General features: G+C 41.6%; 2 protein-coding genes across 3 annotated transcripts in view; both read right to left on the bottom strand.

Moving 5' to 3' along the window:
- The window catches only part of EDEM3 (ER degradation enhancing alpha-mannosidase like protein 3), a 30,270-nt gene extending 25,484 nt beyond the window's left edge, over window positions 1–4,786 (bottom strand). The window contains exons 1-2 of one of the 2 annotated variants that reach the window (XM_050900887.1): window positions 4,611–4,786; window positions 2,941–2,986 (exon numbers count right to left, since the gene is read on the bottom strand). In XM_050900887.1, coding sequence (XP_050756844.1) covers window positions 2,941–2,986; window positions 4,611–4,786 — 222 coding nt within the window. The remainder of the gene's footprint in view (window positions 1–2,940; window positions 2,987–4,610) is intronic. The other variant, XM_050900888.1, reaches the window with a different exon arrangement.
- Window positions 4,787–7,550: 2,764 nt separating this feature from the next.
- The window catches only part of NIBAN1 (niban apoptosis regulator 1), a 69,317-nt gene continuing 57,710 nt past the window's right edge, over window positions 7,551–19,157 (bottom strand). Inside the window, exons 7-14 of the mRNA XM_050900886.1 lie at window positions 18,258–18,362; window positions 18,001–18,163; window positions 16,866–17,053; window positions 16,448–16,609; window positions 13,473–13,583; window positions 12,768–12,875; window positions 10,822–10,933; window positions 7,551–9,888 (exon numbers count right to left, since the gene is read on the bottom strand). Of these exons, the coding sequence (XP_050756843.1) occupies window positions 8,159–9,888; window positions 10,822–10,933; window positions 12,768–12,875; window positions 13,473–13,583; window positions 16,448–16,609; window positions 16,866–17,053; window positions 18,001–18,163; window positions 18,258–18,362 (2,679 nt within the window). The 3' untranslated portion in view covers window positions 7,551–8,158. The remainder of the gene's footprint in view (window positions 9,889–10,821; window positions 10,934–12,767; window positions 12,876–13,472; window positions 13,584–16,447; window positions 16,610–16,865; window positions 17,054–18,000; window positions 18,164–18,257; window positions 18,363–19,157) is intronic.

The following is a 19,157-nucleotide window of genomic DNA, read 5'->3' as shown; positions in this document are numbered from 1 at the left end:
GCAAGTTTTGTAGGTTTAAACTACCACGAAAATGGGATATCAAATGAAATAGACACAAATTTGAAATTCACGATTGTGCAGTAGGGAAGGTTTACTGAAAAATTTTCAGAGTGGCCACTGACATTAATAAAGATGAATCTTAAATATATCTAATTTCAACGAACACGGATGAAATTGCCTCTCCATTAGAAGCCCAATATGAGTGATTTGGGATGGAGCTTGTCTCTTTTGATTTCATCAGGAAACTGGCTGCTGTACTGTGCTCTCCAATTTTACTTTTAGTCGAGAACTAACATGTGGCAGGATAAAAAAGTTCAATTACTGCACTGAAACTGCAAGTAAACACATTCAAAGTCTTTCCAAATATATGGTACAATAAATAATCTATATTCAAACATGAAACAGAGAGGAAAAGAAGGAACATTCTTCCATAAACAAACAGCTCTTACAGCAACTTCTTTTGAAACTGACGGTTTATTTCCCTGTCTACCACCCTCTCAAGTGTTTTGGTCTTTGCACGACTCTTTGTTCTCCTCAAGTTCAATGACAAAAGCCAGAATCTAGATCATTTTAATATGGCTCAGATGTTTCTGAATATCTGTGCAAAGTATTCAGAAAAACAAATTAAAGAAGTGCACGACAAAAGCAATGTCAAAACTGAGATCTCTGGCTTAAATTACAGAGAAAAAAGGTGATCAAAATTCTGGAGAAAATGGACTTTTAGTCTTACAAAATCATAAGGAACTAGAAGCATTTTGAAAAATAAAAGTTCACTTATTCTCTCTCTAGAGCAGGAAAGGTTACTGAGTCAAGTGATTTCCCAACTTGTAACTTCTCCCCTTTCAAGTAACCTCAAAGGAAGGTATCAAGACTCATTAAATATAAAACATGGCACAAATGTTACAATACACATACTTCTGGAAAATATTATACAAATGGAGCTCAACAGATACTTTGGAATTTCTACACATTCTGACCTAACAGATGATCGTATTGCCTAATGTCAGGACTGTAAATTCAGGGCAGCACAGTACTTGAATAACGAAAAAAGACGCGTTGCTACTAGTGCTGTAAACCAAGAAATATCTACTGGCCTGAAGTGACTGACATTTTCACATATTCTTTCTGACAGTCAAGAAGAAAAAAATCCTGATTATTACAAATCTTGTTGAAGGACTGAAAAAAACCAGCAGCTTTTTACTCAAAGCTCCTGTTAACAACTGAAAAAAAAGACAAGGGAGTTTCCCCCTTGCATGCAAACACGAATTTTCAGTCTTCTAAATACGCAAGTCTAAAACACATATTAATAGAAACAGAAAATCAAAACTTTTCAGCTGCCTGTTTCAAAAGCAGCTGCAAAAATACTTAATTCTCTTGCTGTCAGAATCAAGTCTGATACCCTAATCTTTTCTTCAACTTTAAACAAACAAGTCATATTTCTCTGTTTGTTTAGTGCTCCAGCATACGTGGCAAGTAAATATGCTTTTGGCTTCAAAGTTTCCAGGATAGCTGAAGTCATTCTTCTCTTTCATCCAGCATTTTCTTGCTTCAGATGTAGCAAGACACCTACCAGTTTCGAATTTATCACACAATGAACAGTAGGAGCACAGATCCTTTCTACCGGCATATAACATTTTATCCAATTTTGCCAAATACCTAACAGTTTTTACTTTGGAACACCATGGGAAACTCAAGCCAAGTGTTTTTCATGGAACCAGGTCCCAAATAACTAGTTACAAATTATCACCAAAAAGCCTGATGTTTGTTAAACTGCTAAGGTGTCAAAAGCAAGAGCTAATGTTAAAAAGAAAAACCACACCCACTTTGAAAATTCTCCTGCTTGGCTTTCTATCCATTCTAGAGTTCTGCAACTCTCATGTGCTGTATAAACTTGTAACTTACAAGCTTTTAAGCTTGTATAACATATTAAAGCGTTAAACCATAATACAGAAACTGGGACATGTGGCAAGATACTGTCAAGAGACAGCGGTTTGTCCTGCAGGAACTGGTGCAACTTAAAAGAGAGGAGTTTCTGCAACAGCCACGAAGAATGTACAAAAAGATTGTTAACGTAAACTCAGTAAGAATGCATCTTTTATAATTATCTTATTCACATTTATAGTTTCTCCTCAGAAGTGTATTACTTATAGTATATTTGAAAGTAATTATTACTTGAGGAAAGTCAGTCCACTCTAAGTAATTCTTTACTCTTAAACATATCTAAACTAAGCTAACGTATTTCAAGGTTGATTAGAATGTAGAATGGCTCACATATCCAGAACATGAAGACACCTGCACAGAAAATCACAAGTCATATTAAAAGAAACCGTAGCAAGCGTGGCTCACTGTCATATGACAGTCACATACTCAGAAGAGGCTACAATGCGTAGATAGGACACCAGATTCCCTTTTTGTCCTACAAACAGTGTACGTTTGTAAAAGAGCTACCAAACTGCATCTAACCTATCTTACCACAGAAGAAATATTGTACATAATTTTTACCTACAAAATAAGTAAGATCAGTTTGTATTCTCCAGAATCTGATGACTACAGACAGCTCTTCTCGAGCTTCCTTTTCCTAGTATTTTTAGGAGTCTGGAATTTCAAACCAAATACTTTCCCAAAGATGAAAACTGTTCACAGCTTGATGTGAGATGAACTGGTTTGAGAAAGATCAGGCCCAGATCAACAGAGTTACCGCTAGCAATTCCTAGCTACCATTCTGAAAGCCATCGTAACCCTCCTGACACTGCTCTTCCTGAAAGTAACATTTGTTCATTTCTTTTTAAAGGCTATACAGGTGCTCTTACTTATTTTAGCTTTGTTTTCACCCCTACCTCTCTGCTATTTCTCTAGAACATCATGTACTGTAGGTTGCTTTCTCTCCCAGGTCAGCAATAACAACTCCAAAAAAATTAAACAAACAAGTATTTTACTTACCATATAATTGCTATATGCATGATCAAACATTTCAAGCACTTGGTTTCTAAAAAAGCAAAAAGAAAAAGCATTAGCGGTCTGCCTCACAATGGCCTTTAACACACCATCTTAGAACAGCAAGATGTGTTACACTTTGATATCTGAATAGCAGTAACAGGTCCTCTACTAATGCACTCTACTCAAGTAAATGAAATATAGCATAATAATTTTTCCTAATTTGGCTACTTCTGTTCACTGCAGAAAGGAAAGATTATTTCTTCACCTAACATGAAATTAAGTATTTGGGGATCTCTCTCAGCTTCCTGTGCTTCCCCTTAAATAGCTGTAGATGTCACCAATACGTTAAAGCTAGAGATGGAACACATTCCATGCTCAGCAAAAAAACGGTAAATAGAATTATGTTCTGCTTGTAATTACCAGTACTAAAACCAACGGACACTGCATAAATTCCTATCCGTGATTCAGAAAAAGACCATAAGTTATGAGGTGCACCTCTTCCTTGCATTAGAAGTCTTCGCAAGCAAATACTAAAGAAAACCCTTGCAGGTACATTTATTTTACATATTTGATAAACAGTCAAGGTGAGAAACGCTACCATATAAAAAAGCACTGGGTTTTTTTTTGAGAGACAGCACTACTTCCAATCATTCCTAACTGTTTTACTGAGGAGCCCCGCAATGCAAAAGAGCGTGCTAAGAGGATGCTTATGAGGATGCATCGTGAGTGGTCCTAATGCACTTTCTTGCAAGGTACAAGAAGTATTTACTACCGGTAATGCAAGTATGTACATTGTACTGTACCAAGAAAAGAAGAGGAGGATGATGAAACTGCCCCAGTAACACACTAAGATCACAATACGCTTGATTACATATTTGTCTAAAAAAAATCCATGCAGTGCAATACATTGCCACCTATACTATAATCTTTATCCCTCAACTAAAAACTATACTAAAAGAGAATCAGCTTCTTACACGTGTACATGCATGGGGGACCAAAGCAGTTTGCCTTCTATACAGGGACTAGCCAAGAACACATATAAACATTTACCTTTTTTACGACTCCCAAACACGCACATGCTGCAGAGGCATAGCCATAATTAGACCAACTGACTATGGATTTAGATTTACCTTTGATCACTTTTACCCACAATTACACGCAACCACTGGCTGCAGTCTTCAAGACTGGAGCTCCCAAGCGTACGGCAGAAGGGTATGACCCCACACGCAGCAGAGGCAATGGGGGGCTGCCTGCCCCAAATAGCCGCGCCGACCTGACCCGAAATATCAGCCCGGCTCTGGCACGCACACCTCAAACCCTGATGGGAGACCGATGCCACGCATCTCGTAGACTCTTCGGGGGGGAAAGGGAGGGACAGGAGAGACGTTCCCGGAGCTCTGCCGGGCGAGGGGCACACCCGCACCCGTCAAGCCCAACCCAGCCCCCGGGGGTAGCGCAGATCCCCCTGCCCCGGCACGGCGAAGGCCCAGCGAGCGGCGAGGGGACGCTGGTGCACCGCAAAACCACCGCGGACGGTGGGCTCGGCCCGGGCCCCGCCGGCCTCCGCCCTGGCCGCACAGGGCTCCGGCGGCCCCGAGGGTGACCCGGCGCCGCCGTCGTTTCCCGCCCCCCTCCACTCCCGACCCGGCCCGGCCCGCCGCCGCGGCGCTCACCCCAACCGGCGCTTCTCCTCCTTGCTCATGGCCCCAGCGCCCGGGGCGGCCGCCAGCACGGAGGAGGCGGAGAGCAGGCCAAGGGCCAGGAGCTTCCACGGCCTCCTCCAGCGGGGCCCCCGGTCGCCGCCGCCGCCGCCGCCGCCGCCCCCCTGGCAGCCCGCAGCTCCGCTCATGGCCGCGGCCGCCTGCCCGCTGCCGCTAGGCCCGGCTCCGGCCCATCTCGCCCGCTGCCCGCCCCTCGCGGCGCGGCGGCCGCGGCTCCCAGCGCCGACGCGCAGGCGGAAGGGACCGGCCCTCCGCTTTCCTGTGGCGTAGCCAAGGAAACCGCCTCGCTCCGCCACTTCCGGGTCCCCCCGCACGCGCCGCTCCGCCGGGCCAATAGGAACGGGGCAGGAGCGCCGCGAGGCGGGAGGGCGGGCGAGCCACGTGACGGCAGCGGCACGCCGGGCGTTAGAGGGCGACGTGGACAAAAGGAGGGGCGGGAGGGGCGGGCGGGGCGGGCGGCGCGCGGGCGCGGTGGCGCCGGACTACAGCTCCCGGCATGCAGCGGGGCGCCCGGCCCCGGGCTCTGCGCGGGAGGGGGCGGGCGGGCGCCCGCCGGGACCTGTAGTTCGCGCTCCCTGAGGCGAGGGGCAGCGGCTCCAGCCAGCAGCCGGGCGGCGAGCGGGTAAGCGAGCCCAAAAGGCAGCCCAGAAGGCAGCCCTGGGCCGCAGAGAGCGCAGGGCAAGTGTCTGCTTCACCGGCCGGCAGCCGCCTGAACTGCCTTTTTTTTTTTTTTTTTTTTTTTTGGTACAAAACCCCCCAAATGAAATTATCGCGCGCACACACAAAACCAGCCTCCCAGCGATGGAAGGGAAGAGCTGCTTTTATTTTCATGACAAGCGTTTTTACAAAGTTATAAGATACAACGTGTTTCATATCCTGTCCTTCAAAACTGGCAAGCCCGTGAAATAAAACAGCGGTGACAGCCCCCGGCCCGCTCCCCTCAAGGCACCGCGGCGCTCCCAGCCCTCGCCCCTCCAGCCGGTGAAAGGTGATTTATTATTGTTCCTGGTTTGCAAGCGAAATAATTCATTCCGGGTACGTGTCGGAAATTCCAAGAAAGCGACACAAATCACTGAATGGGTGGATCGTTATAATTTTTGATCAGTGGTCCAACGTAACCTCGCAGAATCCTGACCTCTAAATTGCTGTCACCTCTACCCAAGTCTGGTTAAAGACACGAAAAATGCTACTCTCTATCCATTCGCAAACATCTGAATGTACAGAAAACATCCACAAAGGCAAAAAAAAAGTCCCCTTGCCATGAGGAACTTCCATTTAAATTGCAGAACAAGGCAATGTGCAGGCTAAGTCTTCCCTGTTCTTTCCCATCCTACTTGTGAAAAACAAATATGCTGAGCATCTGTATTCAACAACTGAATTCCTTAATATTACAGGAAAACATTACCCAGATCTGAGCCTGCCATAGAAATAACTCAAAAATGACTATGATGGGAATGTTTATGCTAAATACTTTCTGTACAGATGTATCAATTCATATTAGCTGCAAACAGCTTTTGTAGGAGACTGCAGCCTTTTTCGCAGAGAGCTGCTGTCTTGCTAGTCCTCTTTCATACAAAACACCGTATTAAAAAAACATCATGTCCCCTAATTTTAGCATGGCTGAAACAGACTGCTGCTGCTTAACCGTAAAGCACATGTTATAAATTTGAAGTCACTTAACGTTCAGTACCAATTAGAAATAGCTAATGATTTGTAAAAACAAAGTAGCTGACAGTGAAATAACTAATGATTTGTAAAAAAATGGGCTGACAGTGGTTTGTGTGTTTACAAATTAGTATTTTTGCATGAAATATAAGGAGGAAATGAGTCAAAGTACTTTTGCAAGGAAAACATCTGTGACGTTAATGTTTCTATACCACAGCATGGCTTCTGGAATAAATAGGAGTTGCATTTATTTTACAATAGTGACGTTGCAGTTGGTCCAGTTACTCAACAACACTCCTTACTTATGCAGTAATATTTGCCTGTTCCTCTAGTGTCAATTCTCTGTTAGTAGTATAGCATATTTTGATAGCATTAAATAATAGACTTTGCACAGTTTGTTGAAGTTAAATGCCAACAAGTATTATGCTCTCGGGACTTTGTTATTTCTTCCCATGTCTTTATGGGCGTAAATCCTGCAGTCCTTACTGTATTTATCATTAATCTTTGCTGTCCTGTACTCTATTATTTTTATTCAGGAACAGTCTGAAACACCAGGCCAAATGTTTAAGGTGCCTTACACTGACCTCTAAAGTAAGATCTTGAACTCTAAAGCCCAATTTATTAAAATACTGTTTTTCATTTCCAAGCTTTTCTGTGCACAGTCTGTAAATTTGCATATGAGCAACTTTGTGCATAGATCATGATTTGATACGGATGATAATATGCCAGCTATGAAAGCAATACGTCTCATTTTAATAACTGCTTTTGAAATGTGATTCTGCCCTCCAAAGTCTAAGCACATGTGAATAACCTTTGGCTGCTTTTTGCTTCAGTTAACATCTATATTAGAAATTATATGCAATGATTACAATATTTCATAATTATTGCAATTTATCACATAATTTCTGCACCTAAAAAGGCCTACAGAACTGAGTAACTCAGTAAGAATGGGCATGGCAGGACTCTTAATATCCTGTATTAGATAGCCATAAGTGAATACATTTTATGGTGGGAAGTAAAACAGAAAGATGCTGCCTAATGGTTATAGTTATTGTAAACATTCTCATCTTTCCCTTCCATAAAATAAAACAAAATAAAATAGCTGTAAAGTGCTCTGGAAAGCTAAATAACCCAGAAGTGCAGAGTGGGACTGAGAAACCTGCTCCCATATTTCCCCCATTTTAAATATAGCAATAAGAGAAAAAAAAAAAAAATCAGAACACTTGCTTGTCTTTAATATCCGTCAAAACTTTAAAATAATTAAGTAATCAGTTTGCAGAGTTTGCATAGAGTGTGGCTTTTGAGCAACCTACTAAATTAACTATTTGGTTCTGTTTAACTACTAGAAGTTTTATTTATTTCCCCTATACTGCATGCAAATACTAAAAGCATCCTTGAATAGCAATGTATGTACCAACCACCTAAGAATCATAGCAGTACTTGTCAACTCCATGCATTTAAAAATCATGAGCTACTCCCCTGCTAAAACACCTAAGAACAGTTAAGTTGTTAAAATGACTTTATAATTGGGGGTGAGTTGCTTTTGAAGCATTCAGTGGTCACATTTTCAGACTTTCTCTATAACCATAAAAGGTAGCAAATTTTAAGTGAAAGATGAGGTTCCCCAACAGTAACCTGGTTTTGAACAGTGAGGGCTTTAACCGAAAAGAAGCCTGTCACCCATCACTCACGAAGGGATCCGTGCTAACACTGCAAGAGCTGGTAATACCTCAACAAAGCCCATTTCCTCTAGCCCCACCCCAAGTAAGTATTCACAATTAAACAGGGATTACTGGAGTAAATAAATCCTGCAGGGCTGGGCTAAAAAACGCTTCTTACTCTTCAGAGTTTTGCTGTGCGTAACTATCTTCTCTGTTTTCTTCTGTGACAATATCTTGTACTTCTGTGCTTTTTATTTCCGTGTGTGAAGATGATTCATCTTCTGGCTTCCCTCCACCCTCCCCAGCCTCTGTATCTCCTGTGACCTCTACGGCGCTAACCTCGCCCTGCTCCAGCACCAAAGAAACTGGCACGTCTAGCAGTCCTGTTGTTGGGTTTTCTGTAGCCAAAATGGGCACGTGCGTTGTGCCTGCGTTTTCAGCAGGATTATGAAAAAAGCTCTCAGTCCCTACTTCCACCGGGACGGCCTGGCTATTCCCTGTTCCTCCTTCCTCCTCATCTAATCTTTTGCCTTCAGACACATTTTCAGCGTGTTCCTCTGGCTGCCATCTATCACTTCTGCAGCTTCCCACACCTGTGTACCAAACGCTTTGCTTGATCTCTACCTCTGCCTTTGCCTCCCGAGGCGTATCTGAGCTTTCCACCAGCCATTCTGCTTGTGCCATATTGCAGGCCCCCTTGGACACGTTCACTAAATTCGTACCATCTGTCCCCAAACTAGATGAAGATGGTCGGTCCTCCTTGAACTCTGCGCATTCTGCTGCATCGTTATTCATCATCATCTGGCTCACTTGAATTTCTGCCGCAGCCATTTTGCTCAACTCGTCGTTCCCTTTATTGTGCTCCTGGAACTTTAATATCTCACCTTCACAAATCTTTATGTTCTCAGCTGGAGTATCTGCTGGTATCTCAACCGTTACCATCAGCAAACTCCTTATCTCATTCACATCATCAGGGGATTTACAACTCTTTTCTTCTGACTTGCTTTCTTTTTCAGGATTATCCCCAAACCCTCCTTTCCCTGTGTTTTCATCCTGGGAAATAACCCTTGTCTCAGTACTCGCTCCTTGGTCATTGCTTTCTTTTTTACTATCCTCTTCAAACCCTGTTCCTACCGCATTTTCACTCTGAGATAATTCTTCCATAATTTCTTTTTCTACTTTGATTTTCTTTTCAGCATTCACTAAAATCTCTGCTTCTGCTACGTTATCATGTGGGGAAGTCAGCTTTATCTCAGAAACTTCTTCCTGTGCTTTGCTTTCTTTTTCAGTGCCACTGACAAACACAGCATCCGTTGCCGTTTGACTTTCAGAAGTTACCTTTTCCTCCACTGCTCCTTCGTGTACCTTAAGTTCTTTTTTAGGGCTGGCTCCGAAATCTTTCGCTGCAGTTTCAGTCCCAGGAGCTACTTTTTCCTCCACAGCTTCTTGTTGTGTCTTAAGCTCTTTCTCAGTGTTCGCTAGAAACTCTGCTTTCACCGTGTCTTCATTCTCCAAAGGGCTTTTTTCCTCTGCAACTTCTTGTTTTGTAAGGGTAGCTGAAAGGGACTCTTGTTTTTCACTGATGTCTGTAATGACCACTTCTTCACTTTTGCTTGCCTGATCACCAGCCGTATTAACAGAAGTGACTGCCTCTTTGTCTGATGACTTCCTATCATCAGCATCCTTCTCCCAAGAAATTTTTTCCGTCACAATGAGCGTTTCGTCACTTTGAGTTTCAGTGTCTGACGTCTCGGCTCGGGCGGTGGAAGGCTTCTTCGCAGGAGTGGTTTGTGCTGATCCTGAAGGGGTCTTCAGGTCTGTTAAGCTGGACACGCTTTCACAGGGCAAATTCAAGTTATCTTCAAAGAGGTTGTGCTTCTTCATAATGGCAGCTTCTTTTATCACTAAATAAAACAGAAAGATGAAACTTTTGGAAAGACTGACAGAGGGACCTTGAAGAAGGTACACCGTTTTCCCGACTTTCTAATGTCATACATTTTGATATTACAGACAACAGTAATTTTCATTTTCAACTTGCTTTTTTAGTTTACATTTCGTGGGGGTGGGCGTGGGGTGTGTTTATCTGTTCCGAATAATGGCACTTCAATATCGACCTAAGCATTGCTGTAACAGAAAACTATGCACGAAGGTAATGTTTCAATGCAGAAGTATTTACACTGAATACATGAATAAAAGTGTGCTCATTACATTAATTATTATACTGATACTTTTGAACAGGAGTGCCAAAGAGGGTCCATTAAAACTTACTGTGCAATACAGAAGCTTGTCTTTTATCTAGGGTATAGACAGACCGACAGATCCAGAGAGATACAAGTATTTTATATGTCTATATATGCCATCAAGAGTAGTTTAGTTTTCTGACACAAAAGCAGAGAGATCTGCAGAGAGTACTGCACTGGCATCAGTGATGTACTAGAAACTGCATCCAGCAGTACATTTCATTTGGGGAAATTAATTTTTGCTGCCATTAGATATCACCAAGTCTTTGCAAATAAGAGCATAATTTCACTCCTCGGCCCAGGGAATCAAGATAAAATGAAGTTGGCATAATTACATTTTGTTAGCGATAGGCTTGTGCCAAGCTATCACTTGGAGTTTCCCCGGTTTAGTAAAGTTGCCCCACAATTCAGATTTTAGGGCTTGCCGCACATCTTTAGTGAGCTAAATGAAAACACTGTAGCATCGTAACCACCAGGCTTCAGGAGAGTGAGACCTGGGTCTGAAACAGCCAGGTAAGGACTCTGGGAAGCTCTGAAGCAAGAGCTCACGGGCCAAGGGCCGAAATGTTATTACTGTCACCTCAAGAATGTTCTCACCTTTCAGGGTTTCTTCAAGCAGTGTCTGATGTAAAATCTCTTCATACACATTCTCTACTTGAATCACGCTAGTGTAATCAGCAAAAATGAACTGCTCGTATTTCTGCAGCTCCTGTGCAGACACAGAAGAAAGGAACAGACATATAAAGATGAGAGATTCTGAGAGTCTTACTTCAACAGAGCACCTTGGAGATGATATCTAGCAAGTCTTGCAATGCTCCTTGCTGGCTCTTGAGGTGAACTATTTGAACTATGACTAAATGAACTATGTATGTTCACAATTTATTATGCACTTATCAAACAGTATTCTTGTACTACAATTACATTTAAAAGCACTGTAGATCATTGCCATTTGCACTATAATAAACAATTCTGAAATAAATAGCTGGTGAGGAAATGCCTCACTCGCTGTTTGTCCAAGGAGGCAAATCCATGGTGAGCATGGGAGATACAGGGTTTGGTTTGGTTTTTCTAATAGGTGTGTAACATTTTTGGCTTACTGATTTATACACAATAGGCTGTCTAGACAATAATTGAGTCATTATCACTAAGCAGCTGCTTGGTGGTCTATGAAAAGTAAATTAAGTGACCTCTGCCCACTTCTAGAAGAGACGCCTACATACAAACATCTGGAGGTTTTCAAGTAAAAGGTCAAGACTTGACCGGGCATGTCAATTGTGCCACACATTTGCTTCTAGAGCTGGCTGCTCATTTCTGGAGAGGCACAAATGCAAAAGGCTTGTGGGAAATTAAACAGAAAGGGCTTGTGGGAAGTTTGCACCACCACTGCTTCCTCCATCCCGTATGACAGAGACACGATGTGGGACTCCACCCTCTCTACGTATATTCAAGGTGATGAAATGCTTGCCCCTGTGCGTAGACACCATGTCTTGAAGGCACTGCTGACACTCTACAAGAGACTATTATTTTGAGGATAGTAAAGAAAGTAGAGTGACATACAGAAGAGAGTGATTTTAAATATATTTTTGAAAGTTGTAAGTTTTAATAATCCGTACTCAAAGACTCGCAAACATAACTTGGCAAAACACTTGGTTTTAAACTTGTTTTGAAACTGAAACAAGCTGGAGAGCATCAGCAAGAACAGCACACCGTGGGGGACAGCTTACAGCCTCTGGGAACTGATGAACATCAAGGGAAACAAAAGGGCAGAGAGGCTGGGCTGGCTTAGGGCAGTCATGTTTCAGCAGGTACAGTGAAAATGCAAGGGTACAGACTATTTATTTTGAGCCAAGGTGAACAGCATTCCAACTGGCCCCTGATGTAACCACAGCCATAACATCTCCACGCAACTCTGCTAGGCACATTTGCTGAGTACTAACCTACCCATATGATTAAGGGCAACAGAGATCGTCTCTGTATGTTTGTTTCCTGATTGTTGATGCAATTACTTCCATTTAAAATCACTGAAAGCAAGTGCACGGCTTCTCTGCTTGCTGCTCCTGCTGCCCAAGCTGGCATTTGGCTTTGAAGGAGGTCGTCAGCAGAGGCTGCGTATGGTCACAGCCGTGCCTTGGCGCGCTGCTGAAGAGGAAAGTGCCCTCTCCCACGGACTGAATTTCAGCCTGCAGCAGGGCTGCTGAACACACGGACAAGCTCACAACCTACAGTCTTAACTGTCAAGAGGAGTCCAGTTTGAGGGGACTTCAGATCTCTAGGGAAGAAATGAAACGGGAATGGGCAAAGGTCTGCAACTGTCTTTGAGAAAGCAGCTGTATATACAGTTTTGCTGTTTCCTGAAATCTTCCTTATGCTCCACATCTACCCAATCCATGAACTGGCAAATCTAAGCGTCATTTGGCTGAGCAGGCAGCCAATCTGCACAACTCTCTGAGAGAAAACAGCTTTACAGAGTTGAGGATTTACTGTCAAAGTGTTAATCCTTCCCTGCCTTTTATTATTGGGTTTTTTTAATCACAGAAACCTACTGGTTTGCACGTTGAAGCCAGTGTCTTTTGCATCGTGGGCAAAGTAATCTGTACCAGTGCCTCTTGAAATATCTTCTTCCGGATAGTGCTGCTGTCATAATCATATTGCTGTCAAAACAGACAAAAAGAGAAACAAGCCCAAACGTGTTTGGGTTATTAATCACTCATAGGAGGAACTGGTTCTTGTTATCCTGTAACTGGTGAAGGTGAATCCCAAAGGATACCACATCACGGGTGCACTCAGGGGTGTGAATTCCCATGCAGGTTATTACAGCTTTTACAAAAATACTCTAAAACCTAGTTTTCTGGGATCTCTTTCCCTTCATTTTTTTATACCTCGGCTAGAAACAGCCCCCTGATTGCGCTCTCCAGATATTTCAGCACTGCTAATGAATTCTAGGGGCAGGCTAATTATAAAGCTAATAAAAAAAGATTTGCCCAGATCCACAGCATCATGTCCAGCTGATTTAATTGCAATTAAAGGGACTGCACATGTAAATACTTCTACCAGTGTCTGCCCAGAACTAGGTTTTACCCCCCAAATGAGCAGCTTTGCTAAGTGCCACCAAATCAGTATTTCCAGCTGGATGGTAAGAGATATCTTCTTTCCAATACTGAGATAAATTCACATAAAAATATATTCTCCATTTCTGAAAAGGCGGAACCCAAGGTCTTCCTGTGCAAATGCTGCTACATTACATTTACCTTCAGTACTCTCAGCTTGACTTTTTCAATGGTTGTCGCAACTTTCGCTGAGTCTGCCTGGCGACTTGGAGAGAACAACTGCTCAAAAGTATAAACTGCATTTTCCATCAGCTAAAAATAATAATTAAAAAATCTGTTAAAGATCAGTAACATAAAATTCCTACGTACGTAAAGAAGCATGATAAATGTAACCGTTAACTTAAATTGTATTTTTGAGAAGGTGACATGGAGAAAGAGTAATGGGCCTAAAATCAATAAATATTTCAAGTACTTTAAATGATTGTGGAAGGGGAAGAAAAGCTTTGTTTAGTTGAGATTGCAACACTCAGTTTTGGAATGGGAAACCCAAAAGAAGATTATCTAAGGCAAGAGAATAAGAAAATGAAACTACCTCGACGTCTATCTTGAGTTTACAGGCAGGTCAATACTAGGAAGTCTGCGAATGTAACTAAACAAACAGTTGTATCAGCAAACTTACTCAGAGTATATTAATTTATATTGTTCAAAATTTTTCTGCTGTATTTCAGTTCTCTGAAGGCTAACATGCACAGAAATGTTGCAATAAATAAAGGAAATTAAGCCTTGGTATCATTATTATGCTATCATAGCTTTCTTGTATAGATTTAATCTCATGTCACCATCCAAACTGATGGTGACAAAGACAAAAAGTAGAATCGATCATCTATATATAAAGGCCATAGACAAACCTCATTAGCTCTAATAAGAAGACTTCCATTGACTCTTGCCAGATTCTAATGGTCTTAATCATTAATACTGCAGATAATTTTTTAAAAAAGTAATTACTCAGTAGCTTTCCTTAGAATACAAATAATTATCAGCAAAAATCACACAGAGTGCAATAATTTCTCACAGAATTATGTTAGGCTGGCATTTGCCATATTTTCAGGTTATCCAGACATTCATTAAAAATATAAAACCCCCTACTCTGAAAAGATATTTCAGAAAAACAGTTCTGCAAGCTGTAATTATGTCTACTTAATGAGGCTTTGCCTATTTTAGCTAAGTGTTTCCATTCAAATTTTAATATATTCTTATCGGAGAAGTACAGGGACATCCACAGGAAGGCTGTCCATACAGCCGGGTCTTCCTTTGCATCACATGGGACCATCCCAGTCGATATACATAGACAGCCATATACTATAGAGGACTTCTGGTAGTTTGTAAATGAATATGTACGTACTTATGGATGAGCCATGGTTTTAATTCCTCCTTGGCTAGTAATATTTTCATGAATGAAAATATGCAGTGACAAATGTTGAAGGCCCATTTTTAGAACTGACTTTGCAGATAATGCAGGATTGGACTATACAGACTGTATTTATAAATGGAAATGGAGAAGATGGAGGTTTACTCAATTTGTGCGTGCATCAGAAGGCTGTACAGTAAACGCTCATGCACTGCAAGACCTTGGATACAAGAAAAAGACAGGATCAGTGTAGAGTTAAGCCTGAGGCTAATTAAAAGATGAACTACTCACTTTTTATTTCAATTTTTATTTGAAGCAAATCATAAATTGGCGTAGTTCTGGTGAAGTCACTAAAGCTGCTCTATTTATGCCAGTTGAGCATTGTGCTCCCAAATTTCCTAAAATTGGCCACTAGAGGATGCCAAGCTCCCAAGCCAAGGAATCCTGCTCCAGCCTCCACCCGAGTTAGAGTTAAGCCAAATACTTCTTTTACATTAAGACTACGCGAGCATAGACATGTCTGACCTTACTCGTTAATAAAATAAATGTCCATGGACATAAAGTGAAACTGCTTACTATTTCTATGAGAAAAATACCAGCCTTTTAAAGAGAGAGAAGCAATAAAAGCATTTTTAGAACAACTTGTGCTTTAATTTAACTTATTTACTGTGAATTTTGACTCATGTTCTGTTCAGAAAAAGCCACCGCTTGGTTTGTATGGGATCGATTTTCTGTCTACTTCTTGTCTTGACTCATGGTCTTCACTTACTGAAAGACATTTTATTTGGCAGCATTTTGGAATGGTCCCCCCTGAATGACCCAGACATGAAATCAGAATTTTATTTCTGAATAACTCTTTGGCTGCGGATCATGGCTGTACTTAGAAGAGCTGCTTTTAGGAAAACCCTATCCCAGCACTGTGCTAGAGACTCGCTTTCCGTATTCATAACTCCCACTCCATAGAACTGGACCAGCTCCATTTCACAAGATTACTGACTAGATTATTTAGTTTCTCAACTACGGATTAAAATCACAGGATTCAACACAGAGCTACAAGGCCAAATCTGCCTTGTGATCTGGCAATCGAAAGAAGTCTACTGGCCAGCTCCTAATAGATTTCTGGCCAGGCATCCAGAAGAAATAAAAGCAAAGCAAAATTATAGCCTATACCAATACACACTAGAGGGGAAAAAGAGGTGGCGTTCATTTTTCATTTGAAATGACGTAGTCACTTCAAACATTCCCATGAGAAGTGAAGTTGGTTAAAGCACCTACATGCAGCTACATCCTGAGACGTCATCTGTGTCCAAGTAATTGCCAGTTTCTAACATTAATTGCCTTACTTTATATTAATGAGAAAATAAACTATGAAGGAGAAGACATTCCATTTTGGTAAAATATATTTAAGTCCCTTCCTGAAAAATCAACCCTTGAGAATGGAAATCAGGTAGAGTTTAGCCACCCATTGTTTACAAGCACAACTTTCTTGGGTGCTGAGACACTGAGAATTCAGAACATGAAAGTTCAGGGGAAGAGATGATCCATCCAAAATTTTTGTGCCTTGCTGAAAGACTCACACACATGCAACCTCACAAATATAAATGTCAATCAGCTTCTAGCTGTGATTTTCTTAGGTTTTATTATCTGTACTTTGATTAAGAGATATTCTGGGACTCCTGCACAGCTTTTTATCAAGATTACTTTGAAGCAGATTAGAAGGACAAACCTAACCTGTTCTCCCAGGGGGAAAAACTGGATCTTACAGTACCTCTTGCATGAAGTTCTGTGTCCTCTGAATCACAAAATCAATGTGATAGACCTTGAAGCGACTCTTGAGGTCTTGAAGGAGCTCCTGGAGGAGGTTCACTTTCAGATAGCAGGGCTCCATTTTCACAGAGTTGAATGGTAGGTTCAGAAGCTGATCCACATTCTGCATTCCAGCGGAGGAAGAGCAGGTTTCAAGAGAAAGCAACCAGAGGCGAATTTTTAATAGAGAATGTAACCGTGGCCCTAAAGCAAATTCTGATATCTGCACTCTAGTTGCACAAATACCACAAGACTTTCTAAATGACAAAACCAAGCGCTAACATACTACCACCTGGGAAAGCAAATACTGCTGTCAGTCAAGTTCTAGCTAGAAGGTCCTTGTGCTAATATAAAAGGCTCCAAATATATTTTTGTCTTACCTCCTTTAGCTTCGTGATATCATTTGTCTTCTGGAAGTCCTGGATGATTTCATTAACTTCTTTATCAAAAAGTGAGCGGACTTCAGTGAATCCAGAACTCACCGGACCCATGAGCTCCTCTAATATGGACGTGAGAAATGGCTGGATATTTTCTGTGCAGCACTTCTGGGCAGGCTCAGAAACAGTGGCTGGAGTGTCAGACAATACAACGGTTGCATTTAGGCTACTAAGAGATACAGTGAAAAAAGTAATCTGAACTGGTTTACTTTACAATGAATTAAATGACTCCGTATTTTTCCCTGGAGTCACGCCTCCGCAAAGATGATGAGAGTGATGAAAGGAGAGTTTATAGCTTTATGAGTGACAATGAAACGTCTTTTCCCATGCCCCACCTAACCAAATACTAGCAGCCTGGGGGTCCTGTGAGAGCAGAGGAAAGGGCAGCTCTAAGTATTGATACATGCTGGGAGGTTTGCATCCAAACTTGGTACTCTACAGTTCACTGAAAGCATCCTAGTCTGGTATGTGAGAATATCAACAGAACATCCTGAGTTTTATCAAAACAGCTCCTAAATTATCAGCTATTTATTTATTTGCTAGCTTAAGCAACACCAACTAATGTTTTGCCTGCTTTTCACACTCACTTTTACATTCATAGCAAAATTATAATTACTTCACATTAGTTTAAAACCACCTAAGAAACCCTTTGGTTTAAGTATTGTTTGGTAGCCTATGAATTTGTCACGTAACTAGAACCTGGTTTTGTGGCGCATTCCTAGACATCAGGAAAACCACTACACTTTTAATTATGCTCGTGTGACCTGTATCTTCATTACATAAGGCTGTCCAAGTGAAAATGAAAGCCAAATGAGCAATTCTAATCAGGATACTCAAAACCTGTCAGCTCTAGCTCCAACTTGAGAAGACCTGGTATTTTCACAGCCACAGCAGCCACAGGTATCAGTTCCCATCAAAGGCAGCAGAGGCTCAAAGCATTTGTTTTCTGAAAATTAGTGTCTCCAGTTGGGTTTTTCAAAACACATGAGGATTTCAAAACAATGACATCTGGTAATTTGAGCAACACAATGGGAAACATTAAAAAATTGCTCCAAAACACAGCTGTTCCTCCACTAACCTTTGATTTTTCCAGCTAAGAAGTTCTTGGAGTTCAGAATCTGATCCATGTCTGAACGAATTGTTCCTTCAAGAGTTTTTGCAAAATCTCTGCATTCTTCTTTTAAGGTACTTAATCCTTCTGACACTTGCTGCTGGACTAAGCCGTAAGTTTCTTCTACGATCTAAACCCAAATTAAATTAAGAAGCATAGATCAGAATCAGCACACACAGACAACTGCTATGAGAAACAACTACTCTGCAAATATCAGTACTTACACCAAACCAGGCCCGCTTCCTATCATTCCTCTTCCCTTTCATTTTAGGCAGGATCATCGTCTGAAGGTTAGGCAGGAGTTCCTCCATCACAAGGTTGCTCAGGATCTATATGGTCAGAAGATTCAAATGACATGTTCACACACTGTTCTTCATCTGAAAACTGAGCGCTCACATCACAGAGTGATGTGCAAACACAGGCAACCTCAAATATACGATGTCTTAGCTATCCCAGGTTGCCAGGAGGACTGGATTTAAAATATTACGTATGTCTGAGGGAAGCTCCATGCATTTCATCTGAAGCATTTTTCACTGAAAGACTTTGAGAGAGCATGAAACAATTGACAACAGGTGAACTAAGATACTGAACTAAAATGCCTGTTAAATTTACTGCCTGCTATTATGAAATTGCCATGTGCAAATCAATGATTGATATCAACTGAGCAACCGGATCAAAACCATTTGAAAACTTGGTTTGCTGACTGCTGCTCCCCCAAACTGACCTTGTTCTGCAACACTCACACCGTCCCAGAGGAGGTATCATCAAAGAGAAATTGTTCTAAAGAGTCATCAGACAAAGGATGCTTCTGATAGGAAGATAATTGGCCAAGAAAAGAAAGATATGACTGTACCAATGTGAATCTCTAGCACTTTTTTGGGTGAGCACCAACTTCACAATTCAAACAAGAAAAGAAGGAGATCCCAGGAAAAACAGGATATAGGACAGAAATGGAACCCAGAAATGTGGGTAATCTGTGAATCAAATAATTCTACTCTATCTGATTTTTTTTTTTAAAAATGTCTGACATGATCCAAAAGATTCATTAGCTCCAGCCTAATCCTGAGGCAAAAGGGATAAAATAAATAGCTGTTGAAGTTTGTGAAAAACTTTTCAAGCAATTT

The sequence above is a fragment of the Gymnogyps californianus genome, chromosome 8 (assembly GCF_018139145.2).
Source record: "Gymnogyps californianus isolate 813 chromosome 8, ASM1813914v2, whole genome shotgun sequence".
Lineage (NCBI taxonomy): Eukaryota > Metazoa > Chordata > Aves > Accipitriformes > Cathartidae > Gymnogyps > Gymnogyps californianus.
The sequence above is the reverse complement of the archived record's forward strand: the minus strand, read 5'-3'. Positions and strand labels throughout refer to the sequence as shown.